At 41.4% G+C, this 12,869-nt stretch overlaps 1 protein-coding gene across 2 annotated transcripts in view; it reads right to left on the minus strand.

Annotated features, from left to right (window-relative positions):
• Window positions 1–12,869, minus strand: part of FAM193A (family with sequence similarity 193 member A) — a 102,191-nt gene that overhangs the window by 10,410 nt on the left and 78,912 nt on the right. Inside the window, exons 15-19 of one of the 2 annotated variants that reach the window (XM_067558927.1) lie at window positions 7,485–7,683; window positions 5,645–5,707; window positions 4,899–5,181; window positions 2,352–2,538; window positions 118–348 (exon numbers count right to left, since the gene is read on the minus strand). In XM_067558927.1, coding sequence (XP_067415028.1) covers window positions 118–348; window positions 2,352–2,538; window positions 4,899–5,181; window positions 5,645–5,707; window positions 7,485–7,683 — 963 coding nt within the window. Of the gene's footprint in view, window positions 1–117; window positions 349–2,351; window positions 2,539–4,898; window positions 5,182–5,644; window positions 5,918–7,484; window positions 7,684–12,869 lie in introns of both variants that reach the window. The other variant, XM_067558926.1, reaches the window with a different exon arrangement.

Consider the following 12,869-nt stretch of genomic DNA (forward strand, 5'->3'; position numbering starts at 1 on the left):
ATCAGTAGTCTGCCAATCAAAATTATGCTGATGGAAAGTTTCACAAATATGTACACACACAGTGCTCTTATAAATTCAAGTTAGATAATTTATGACAAATATGGATCTGTTTCTTACCTTTCTTTGCTTATGTCTTGCTCGCTTGGCTGCCCGAGAGCTGCTTACTGGTTTGGTCTCAGAGCTATTTATAAATTGTAGTAAGTCTTCCACTTTTCGATGGTCAACTACACTCTCCCTTTCAGAAATCTGGTCTGGTTTCTTCGGCTGCTCCTCTTTTCTCTTTGTCAAACGTAAGCGAAGTTTTTCCCTCATTTCTGCATAATTTCGACTGGTTGGTGCAGCTGGTGGCTGAAGGCCATAAAAGAAAAAAAATACAGTAACCTGGCTTGAAAGTTGCACAGAACTGCTTACAATTTTGAAATACAAGTTTTAGATAGTGCATAAACAATACTGACCCCAATGCCCTTTGTGTTGCATACACAATACATGTGCAACGGGCAACAGTGTCATGGCATATTTGTGGCTCTCATTAGCTACAACTATTCATTTATTTCCATCTTGTAGTAGAAGAAGTGGGTAGGGAGGTAGTGGGAGATGAAATGCCAGCAAAGGAGTTTTCAGTGGCAAATCAGGAATTAGTTATGGTGGTTAACAGACAGATTATCAAATGTAATTTGGAAAGATGTAAGTCTTTGCTGCCACTCTTTTCCATGTAACTATTTAGTGGAAGGAAAAAAATAAACACCACCATTTTCATGCAGTTGTTTGTAGGACTTTGGGCTAAAACTATAGAAGTTTTGCCACTTCCTCCCATCCAGTGAGCTGGGTTGGTTGTCACTTTTAGTTACGTCTTTACTGCTATACAATGTAGGTAGTATTGACTGATTTTATTTTTAGATCTATAAACAAAGCTTTTACGCTAAAATGGGAAAAGTGCCAGAGACTCTATGAAGTCCACTAGGCACTTAACTATTAATATTGATTGACATGGAAGATAATTAGCTACGATGGTAAGGTGTAGATGTGTAAAACCCTAAAATAGATTGCTACATTAAATATCTATTTCATACATTTCAATTTGTAAAAACTACAATTAAACAGAACCTTTAAAAGGTGCATATTTGCTGCCTATGCAAGGAGTATGCACTTAAATCTTCAGATTCCCATTGATTTAAACAGGCTTGGGTCAAACCCTCAGCACTGAAGAAAAGCAGTTAAAGGAAAGAGATCCCATAGCCAATTAATAAGCTTTAAAGCTTTGTTATTACTACAAAATGCTGTTTAAGTTGATGTTGCAGTGAACTTTTCTTAGAACTCCAAAAAATAATTCATGAATAGTAAGTATATTTGTTTGTAACACTAAGAATTAGGAAATTTTTTTTTAAACAGGAAGTGTTTTAAAGCTGTCCTTGATGATGCCAGCTCAAAAAAGGTGTTTTGTAGTTAAAATGAACCCTTTAACGCTTCAGAATTGATTACAGAGTAATATAAATTAGAGATGCAGATTTCTAGTGTCAAGAAGGTGCTTGACAGATTTTGTGGCAAGGATGTTTTGAAGTGAAGTGCTCTTTTGCTCAATGTCATCTTAGTACTTATAGATATGGACAATGAACAAGCCTAAATAACTTGATTTCATCCCAGAGCCAATACTTTTATTGTACCAATCCTCTGTTGGTGAGAGAGACAAGCTTCTGAGTCATACAATGCTCTTCTTACTCACACATGGCTACAAGATATCCATTTTAGCCATCATGAAACCAGCCTAAGCACCTATAGTTTTCTTTTCTTCAAGTTAGTCCCCTCCTAAATCTGTCAGTCATTTGTTACTCTCTCTCGAATTATTTCCAGCTGAGCAATCACATTAGGTATTTTTTAGATTATCAATTTTCCAGTTTACATCTTATTTTCCACTTGTATATTGAACCTCTCTAACTCCCTCCCTTACTGGTATTTCTCTGTTCTCTTAGTGTATTACAAAGGTGGTTGGAGTACAATCACCCCCTTTCACAGTTTTAACAGAGTTAAATAATTTGCCTAAATTCTCACAGTAAATCAGTGGCAGTGCTGGAAAACTAGCTGTGAAATAGTTTTATTTGCACTAGCTTATTTTTAGCACTTCTTAAAAAATGCTTTAGAATGTGTTTTCTATCTAAAAAACTCTTTGCAGAAAGCCTATTACAAGATACCTGGTAAAAATTCACAGCTAAAATACAAACAAGGAATTTATAGTCATTTCATTTTACTATTACTGCCACTAAATTGTTACAATCAATTAGATAATATTAAAACAAGCAACATGACAGCACACTTGAAGATAGTTACTCGTTAAAATCATTAAACAAAAAACTTACTCCTCCATGGCCGAAGAACTCACAGTAGCAACAGTCACAGTATTTTCCTTCTTTTTGATTTGTGGATGTTGAGGTACTGGAACTATGCTCCGAACAGCTGTCTTCATCTTGGCTCTCCTCTCCATCATACTGTTGATGATCATATGCATTACTGTTCTCACAGCGATGGCCCTCACAGTCTGGGTCACTGTATTAAGCAAAAGGGTTTATTATAATAGAATAAAACAAACATATGTGTGTACATATGTACATATACATATTGTATATTAAAAAAGAAAGATGTATAAGATATACGTATAGACAAGTGTATGTGAATCAGAAGCAGCAGTTCTCAAACTGTGGGATGCACATCACAGCAAAACCAATCCTAGTAGTCTGCAGACTATGTTCAAAACAAAGCAATGAGACTAGGGTGTTTCAATGGGAGGTAGATCCATGAAACACTCATGAAATGGTCCACAATGAGTAAACTGGAGAATTGCTTTTTAGAGAAATCCATCCTGGTCTTAAAAATATACTTATATATTCATAATCTGGAAAAACAGTTATTTTCATTTGTTAAGGCCAAGTGATTCACAAACTGCAGTCTATGGATCATTGGTGGTCTGGTTGGCCACATGGTGTTTACTCTCCTCATTTCTCCTTGCTTCTACAGGCATCCAAACTCTTTATGACAAGCAAGAGCCCCAAGATCAGCTGAAAACAAGGAGCAGCCAGTGATCCATCCAGTCCATTATCTAGTATCAGGTGCCTCAGAGGAAGGTACAAGAAACTCTGCAATATGCAGATATAGAATAGTTTATGCCAGGGAAAATTTATTCAACAATAAACAGGTTGATTTATGTCCTTAGAAACTCTTGCAGTATGCAGATATAGAATAGTTTATGCCAGGGAAAATTTATTCAACAATAAAATATGTCCTTAAATATTTAAAATAACCTTCATGCTTATAACTTTGCATATGCATGTAATTCGCGTAAGTGTTCAATCCTTTTTGATTTCTGCTAAGCTCTTGGCCTCAAAGATAGGAAAAATGAGTTCCATAAGCTAAATTACGCATAGTGTGAAGAAAAAAAAAAAGTACTTAATGTCTTTTTATGAGAAACTGTAAAATGCAGCACGTTTTACATTTTCTGTATTTTTTTCTCTCTCTCCTCTCAAGCTAAACAGTCCTAATCTTTTCACTATCTCTTCATACTGAATTGTTTTCCATGTCTCTCCCCATTCTTGTCTCCTGTCCCTGAACTTCCTCTACTTCAACTATATCCTTTTTAGATGAGGTAACAGAACTGAACAAAGTTTTCCTAGCGAGGAAAGTTTTCCCAATTCATTCACATAACACCATGATATTATTTTTTTGTATTTTTCTCCATCCTATTCCCTACACATCCTAATATTATTTGTATTACAGTGGCACCTATGGGTCCTAACAGAAATTTGGGTTCTATTGCACTAGATGGCAATTTTCTCTATGAACATAGGTTAAGAATCATTTAACATATCGATAATTTTTCTAGTTAAACCAGCAGTAATACAAAGCTAGCCACATGTTACAAAGCTAAGGTTTTTTTTTTTTTTTTGGTGGATAGGTATACCTCTGCTTGGTTCTCAAGCTGCCCCATCATCGCTACTGCTGTGGCTTCCCACCTCCTCCATAGCAATCACCACTGCAGTCCTACAGGTCAGGCTACTCAGAAGAATGACTCAATTGTTTGCCTTTAGGATATTCCTGCTCTTCAGACACTGGAGAATAAGCATCACTACAAAATCACTCCGCCTGTTATATATGTAGCATAATTGGCCCAATGCTTTCAAAGATCTTTAAAAATTTTAAGCATCACCAAAAAAATTATTACATTCATTTTACAAATGGGAAACTGATACCCAGAGAAGTTTCAAGTGCAGTTATGGTTAAAAAAAAAAAAAAAAGTTTAAATATGGTCGCTTTCTCATGAAGTATGCTTCATGTGTGGTTTCTGAGTCAAGTCTGCTGACTAAACTAACAAAAGTAAGTTGTCACTGCTTTTTGCTCCTCTTAACCCTGTAAAACCAAAATTGTTATGACAAAGTGTGATAAGGTATATTCCGGTTTGTGCTTCATTGACAGAATTTACTGTTGAGTTCCAAATGTAGAAACTTTATTATTGGGAATGATGGACGAACCAGAAAGCATACGGTTTGACTTTTCCATACCAGGTGATGTTTCGGCACAGACAATGACAAAAACATGTATTTTTACTTATAAACTGAACAAGTGTGATTCTGCGTTTAAAAAAAAAAAAAAAAAAAAAGCAGCAAACCCTACCCTGCAAACACCATGGCCACACTTTCCTGAGAGTATCACCACACTTGATGTGACTTGTGCAAAATCACCAATGAGTGGCAGACCAGGGAACAGAACTCAGATGTCCGCTCATCTATCAAATGGACAAGACTCCCTCTCATATTTTAATGGTATACAAAGTGGTGCTGCAAGAGTGATAATTATGTTGTATGTTTTTGTTACTATTTTTAATGCAAATTTAAGCATGAACAAAGTAAACTTACCTGCAGACACTTGGTGGAGCACTTACGGAGCTGTCTGTGGTTGAAGTTGGGGGTGCAACTGTGGAGGGACAAAGACCTGAATGTGGATCCACAAATCCAGGGGCTGTTGCAGCAGTTTTGGGGAAAGATGGAGCAGCAAGATTTGAGATATGAGGTGTAGTGGCTGGAGACAGTGCAGCAGGCGAGAGTGAAGGAAGGGATGCTAAACTAGTAGGGCTATTTCGTGGTGCAACTGGTGCAGAATGTGTATGGTCCTCTTTATTGATATTGTGGAACACTTCTCCTAAATTTGAAAAACAAAGAAAAGTTATTTCACTTTTTGAAGGAAATTAACAGAAATCTCCACTAGCTCCAACCAGTCATTCCAGCTGTACCATCAGCCATTCTTGACTTATTGCTCTTTAAAAATCAGGTAAGTGATATTTTAAGTACTGCTATATTTATCTTAAACTAAGCAATTAAGATATTCAAGCAAATTTAAATCATATTTTTTTAAAATGTGTTCTCTTTTTACACACCAACACTTTGGTCAAACCAATCTTCATCTTGGGACTTGTAATGAAATCCTTTTGGGTTAAAAGAATATAGAAAAAAAGATATAATTCAAGAGTAATAGCTGAGTTTTGATTAAAGAGGCTGTTTAAATCATTCAAATACATGATATGAATGATAATATATTTAAACCTTTGTGGCTCATTAATTTAACAACTGACTTCAAATAATTTCACATGCATTAGAGTCCTTACCTATTGATGAAGGTCTCTTAGATGATACTTTAAACTGGTTGCTGCTTGACTGCACTGTAGTAGCTGTGCAGGAGACAGAAGAAGTGGCAGAAGAGGTTGCCATGACAACTTTATTAGCTTCCATAAAGGCATCCTGGAAATTGTACAGACATTTCTTTTTTGTAGCATTTTTTTTCTCTTTGCTATCTGTAACTGCTGTTGCTTCATTGCTAGATGTAGTAGGAAGTGCTTCAGGTCTTATTTCTGAGAGTGCTGGTGCTAATAGATCACTCCCTTCAAGTAAAACACACAGTAAATTAAGACTTTTACAATTACCAAAATTGGCACTTTGCCATTTAAGCATGTAATAATTTGCTGAACTCTGATGTGGACTTCTACATCTAGCCATGTATGTTATTGCTGGCCTGGTAGGACTATTGAAGTAAATATGTTTTCACTGAATGTTAGTCTATGTAAGTGTAACTAAATTTAAATTCTCAGGCTGATTTGTCATATAAACCAAAATTTGAAAAGCGTTCTTAAATATCAGTAGTGGTAACAAGCAGCAAACATACTGCATTACTGTACACATCTGTACATCCTTTTAATTTTTTAAGTGAATTTAGCCCTTGTGAAAGGTGTAAGATGGACAGCTCTGGAGTTTAAATGCCCAGTTTAGCCATATAATGCAACAGGCAGAATACCACCACAATGAGAATGAGAAGAAAATTTAGTCTTATTGCTTATTTAGTTTTTGGCAATTCCAAGTGCCAGTTTGTGGTGGTGTTTTTTATGGTGTGACTTTCCATTATAACAGATTGCTCACTCACTTGTTTTCCACTAGTGACCTGACTGGAGTATTTTGTTAGTTTTTTAATGCTACTATAGTAGTTGGCTACAAATTAGAAATAGACCAGACAAGAGACAACCAAAACAAAAGGCAAAATAAAGTCTCATAAAACAAGACAATTTTTCACTGAGTCGTGTTTTATGAAGGGAAGAAGTCTTGCATAAAAATGCAACATTGGTAATGAAAACAAGAGTAGTAAGGTACACGTATACATTTACAGTTATTTTACGGGTTGAGTTTCCTCTGTTCTACTTCATCTTAACGATATTTTAGATTTCAGAAGGTTGCTGCAAAGCAGCACAGACTTTTCCGTATCCAACTGCCAATTAGAATTCCCTTGGTCTTACTGGTTTAAAAAGGCAAGACTTACTGAACTTACATGAAACACAGCTATACATGTTCACATTTGGACAAGCCCCCTATATAACTGTCCCTATAGTGACAGTGACCTATAAATTGTTCTTTTGTATGATAAATTAAATAAATTCAAAGGTCAAAGGAAGTGATTATACAAAACGTAACATGAAAATATTCTGAAGCTTGTTTTGAATCAGTCATCTATTGTGGGTTCTTCTAGATTTTCTCTCAACTCTGCAACAAGAGGAAGGAACCTGTGGCAGCCGTTGTGGTGTTAGCCTAGCAGTATTCCTATGATTTTATGAAACAAGATCAAGGTCTTGGCGATCAGAGACTTGAGATTTTTACTTCTTATCCCTTCCTTATAAGTGTCTCTCTAAACCCACATTCTTCTGTAGCTGCACACATCTCTATAAATACCAGAGGCCCAGAGAGGCAGTTTATTTTTGCTTTTGCCCTCTACAATGAAATTAAAGAGTTTCTACTGTCATGTTTTCAGCCACTATAGTGATCATAACTCCATCTATGCAAATCTTTTCCAGAACTGCTCTCTCAAAAATGACAATGAAATATACCATTGCCAGACAAAGTACCACATTCAGTTTCATAATGCTTTTCAGAGCTATTCAGTGTGAAGTTATAACAAACCCTCACCAGGAAGTGTGTCGGGTAAAAAAGTAGCAGGATTCCAGTTCTTGTCATTCATCATTTCTGATCCCCAAAGACTTATAAATTTAGAGCTAGTCCAGTCTGGAGTGCTCCCAAAACAGCTTGGATAAATATGATCTTGGAGCGATGCATTGAATACCTGATGCTTGTTTGTATGATTCTGAACCGGTGCTGGCGGTAATGCCTACAAAAATTATAAGAGTATTTTCTAATTAATAGTCTGTCTGCCTACACAGTTACTCCAACAAGCAATATTCAAGTCATTATAATAAAGTGTTCTGATCATGTAAGACATTATGTAAACTAACAATTCATCTCCCAAAGTGACAGTTATGCCAGGTGTGTTTATATTTATACATGCATATGTGTGGGTAGTACCTTAACTGTTATACATACACACTTATATACAGCTCTTAAAAAGAGCAACCATCTGACAAAAAATTTGAACATTTTGTGTTTCTGTTGGTGTTCACTTTTTATTTAAAAATATATTTGCATAAAAACTGAACTCTTCTGAACTCTTCTAACTACCTATTATCCACTAGAAAACGATCCTCTGTGACAATATAATCATTACCACAGCAACCAATTGTGATCAGGGGATTACGAAATGTCAATTGGCAAATAAGCACAGGAGAAAGCGAAATATAGTATATATTCTAAACAGATTTTTTTTTTTGGTATTCTAGATCTCCTACTCTTGTCATCTCAATGAGAGTGCTAACAGGGATTCCAATTTTTTTAAAAATTATGAAATGTATAGACTATTTTGTTCCTAGAGTTATTAGAACAAAAGCACATAGCATCCTCCTTTAGTTGGATGGAAGCAGGTTCCCCATTTCCAGCTTAAATTTTGTAATTTCAGCATTCAATCTTAGAGAAGCAAGTTGCCAGATTTGAGTGTGGTGTACAAGCCCTGTGAGTACTCTGGTCTTTAAGCAAGCTCAGGAAAAATGTTTCAGTTCTATTCTTCCAAAATTAATGGGATAGAAAGATATATACATCTAGAAATCTGCATATTACCACTGAAAGCGAAGGTTATTTACTGTAACTGGAAGTTCTTCAATATGTGGTGGTCCTATTTGGATTCCAGATGTGGATGCGCATGCACACCATGCACTGGAACTGTTCATAATAGTGTCCGTTGACCCATATGTGCATCATGCGTCAACCACATGGTGCATGCGAGGCTTTAAGAGGCTGTGCGGGTCAACGCCACTTCAGGTCCCTCTTACCAGCAAGCAAAAGAACCTGCAGAAGAGGGGATGGAGGGTCAGTATTGGAATCCAAATAGGGACCACGCATCTAAAAAAACCTCCAGTTACAGTAAGTAACCTTCTCTTCTTCTTTGAGTGATGGCCATATATGGATTCCAGACATGGGTGTGTAGCAAGCAGTGCTCAGTGGGGTGAGATGGGTGTGAGGGCGTGCAAGAAGTAACAGTTTGCAATACGGCACGGCCAACTGCTGGGGCGATGGTGTAGTGAGTGGTAAAAGGTATGGAGAGAGGACCACGTGGTCACCCTACAAATGTCATGCTATGGAACATCTGAAAGGAAGCCCGACATGGTGGCATGTGCCTGCATGGAGTGGGCCATGACTCCAGGGGCAGAGGAACGTGAGAGAGTGTAGCATTCCTCGATGCAACAGAAGATCCATTTATAGAGGTGCTATTAGGAGAGGGCGTGCCCCCAACAGTGCTGCAATGACGAGGAAGAGTCTGGGCAAGGTCTGGAAGGTACGGGTGTATTGGAGATAAAAGGCCAGCCCATGGCTGACATTGAGAGAATGCAATGTGTGTGCCCTATGAGAGGTGTGAGGTTTGCAGTAGAAAATTGGAAGGTGAACAGATTGGTTAAAGTGAAATGAAGAGGCCACCTTGTGGAGAAACTTGGAGTGTAGTGATAAAGATACTTTGCCATCATGGAAGACAGTAAAGGGCAGGTCAGCCATCATGGCCACCAACTCACTAATCCAGCTCACGGAGGTGACGGCCATCAAGATCATCACCTTCATAGAGAGGTGGGCAAGAGAGTAAGTCACAAAGGGTTTAAAGGGAGACCTTGTGAGGGCAGAAAGGATGGACGTCCTCACCGAAGGGAAGGTGTTGAGTAGTCTGTGGAGGAAGCGGGCAGTGGTCACATGAGGAAGACGGAGAAACTGTGCACAAGAGGGAGGAAGGCATTGAGCACCACCAGATGGACACGGACAGAGACGTGGGCAAGGTCTGACCATCTAAGATGCATAAGATAGTTGAGGACAACGGGAATGGAAGTGGAGTCCAGAGAGTAGCGGTGGCGGTGTGCCCAAGTGATGAAGCGTCGCCATTTCACTTGATAGCAGTCCCTGGTAGACAGTAGTCTACTGTGCATGAGGATGTTGCATAGCAGCGTGAAGCATGCCCACTCTACACGTGAGCCCCATCCAAATACAAAGTCGTCAGGTGGAGCGGGCTTGGATTTGGATGCTGCAGACTGCCATGCACCTGTGTGAAAAGATCTGGGAGGTTGGGAAGGCAGATCATCCGGGGAGAGGTGGAGGAGGTTGGTGAACCAGTACTGGCAGGGCCAAAAGCGAGCTATGTGGATGATCTGCACTCAAATCACCCTGCACCTTGCACAGGACTTGCAGGAGCAGGGGGATAGGCAGGAAGGTGTATTGGAGTTCAGTGGTCCAGGGCAGAAGGACATTGCTCTGGGAACCTGGCCCAAGGGCTCCTCTGGAGCAGAAGAGGGGAAGCTTGTGGTTTATGGTGGTCGCAAAGAGGTCTCAGTGCGGCATGCCCCACTGGCAAAAGACTGAGCAGAGCATGGGATCATGTAGCTCCCATTTGGGATTGGCATAGAAGGTGCTGCTGGGCACGTCCACTGGGAGTTACCGATGCCCAGGAGATGCATAACGTGGAGGATGACTTCATGCCTGAGGCACCAGTTCCAGAGGGGAATAGCTTACACGCACAGGAAGGGGCATTAGGAACCACCCTGCTTGTTGATCAGCACAATTGCTGTCATGTTGTTGGAGAGCAGTTGAACGTGCAGGGATCTGATGAGAAGCAGGAACCCCTGACAGACAAGGTGGGCAGCCCACAAGTCCAGGATATTGATATTTATTTGTGCATACTTGGGTGTCCAAAGGCCCTGGGCTGTGTGGCCCTCCAAGTGAGTGCCCCACCCATCGAGCAAGGTGTCCGTGGTGATAGAGGTGCAGGGAGTGGGGAGAGAAAACGGGATGCCAGCTAGGACTTTGGAAAGGGTGGTCCATCATGTGAGGGAAGCCAGAGATGGGGAGTTGGACTGGCTTGTTTAGATGAGCAGTCTGTGGCTTGCAGACCGACTGGAGCCACAGCTGGAGGCAGCGCATATGTAGGCAGGCATATAGTGTCACAGAGGTGCAGGCCACCATATGGCCAGGGAGGGAAAGGCACTGGCGGATACACATGTGCAAATTGTGATGCAGTTGTGTGATGAGGGAGGAGAGAGTGGTAAAACAGTCTATCAGGAAAAAAGCTCAGCCCACTAGAGAGTCCAGGCATGCCCCGATGAAGGTAAAGCATACAGATAGGGACGAGAACCAACTTGTCCTCATTGATGCAGATGCCCATGCTGGGGAGGAGGTCGTGAAGAATCTAGATAGTGGAGAGGAGATTGTCCAGATCAGGGAACATAGAGTAGCCGAGATGATGCACATGAGCCATGGCGATGGCGAAGACCTTTGTGAATACGCAAGGGCCAGTGGTGGTACCAAAGGGGAAGATCTGGAAATGATTGTAAGAGTGTCCCAGCATGAAACAGAGGAACTTTTGATGAGCTGGGTGGATGTGTATGTGAAAGTATGCATCCTTCATATTGAAAGCCGCGAATCAGGCCCCATGGGGTGGAGGGGGGATAGGGATAATGAGAGGGAGCGTGACCATCTGGAATCAGAACTTGCATATGAATTTGTTCAGCGACTGGAGATCCAGAACAGGAAGTCCGTACCCTGAGAAGGAACAAAGTAGTGGTATCCAGCACATTTGGGCATAGGAAGCCGGGGTGTGCTAGATTGATTGAAGAATGGGCTTGTGGATAAGAAGGGCAGTGTGGGAAGGCCCAAGCAGGATATCCAGTAACTGGTTCTACAGGTCATGGACGTCCTCCACCAGGAGGTTGAGAGCCGCAGCTATGCATCGAAGCAAGTCGTGATACTGGTTGTGGTCATGTGGAGGGGAAAGGGAAGGCAGAATGAGTGCCTCATCTAGAGACAAGGAGGCTCCAGTGAGAACCTGCAGTGCGGTGATGTTCTGAGGCTCATCATGGATGGAAGGCGGGGCATTGCGAGTGGGGGATGGTCAATGGTGCAATAGCAGCAGAACCCCGCGGTCCCGGTAAGGAGTCTCAAGTGGGCCAACAGGGCCAGGTGCTGGGTTGCTAGGAAGCGGCGGGCCCCAGGGCTTTTGGTACCATGCCTCGGCGGGAGGATCGTACATCAATGCGTAGGGACAGGTGCTATTGAGGATCCGGGCTGCAGGATGCACAGGAGAGAATGAGTGGTTTGGTTCAGAGGACCACTCAGACTGCCAGGACAATTCCAGCAGGGGCAGGTCTGTCTGTACCAGGCGGAGCACAGCAGGGCATTGCCAGCAGGTCACGGGAGTGCATTCGGCATTGGTGAGGCCGCATTTAGAATACTGTGTCCAGTTTTGGGCCAAAAAAGATGTGGACAATTTGAGGAGCGGAGGGCCCAATGATTAGGGACTGGGGAACCTGAGGGAACTGGGCTTGTTTAGTCTGCAAAAGAGAAGAGTGAGGGGATTTGATAGCAGCTTTTAACTACCTGAAAGGGGCAGGGAGGATGGGGCTGTTCTCGGTGCTGGCAGATGACAGAACAGTCTCAAGTTGCAGGGCGGGAGGTCTAGGTTGGACATTAGGAAAAAGTTTTTCACTAGGAGGGTGGTGAAGCATTGGAATGGGTTACCTAGGCGGAATCTCCATCCTTAGAGGTTTTTAATGGGCTTGACAAACTGGGATGATATAGCTGAGGTTAGTCCTGCTTTGAGCAGGGGTTGGACTAGAGTCCTTCCAACTCTAATATTCTAGGATGAGCAGGAGAGGCTCATCTGCCAGAGATGGGAGCCCCAAGCGGACGGTGTACGGCAGCAACAGCTGTGGGCTACGGGGACTGGGAGGTCCGGAGGATCCAGGTGGTGTCAGCAGTGCTGGAGGTGAAGGTGGTAGACCAGTGGCCATGACTGGAGGTAGTGCCAGAGGTTCATGACGGTGCTTGCACTTAGGCTCCGGTGCAAAGCTTCTTAGGAGGTTGCAAAGCTTCTTGGCATCCAGGTGATGCATGACTTCCCACCCAACCTAATGTGGCTCGAGGAGGCAATGTTGT

The sequence above is a fragment of the Emydura macquarii genome, unplaced genomic scaffold (genome assembly GCF_026122565.2).
Source record: "Emydura macquarii macquarii isolate MOO-44397 ecotype Brisbane River unplaced genomic scaffold, CSIRO-AGI_Emac_v2 contig_2199, whole genome shotgun sequence".
NCBI lineage: Eukaryota > Metazoa > Chordata > Testudines > Chelidae > Emydura > Emydura macquarii.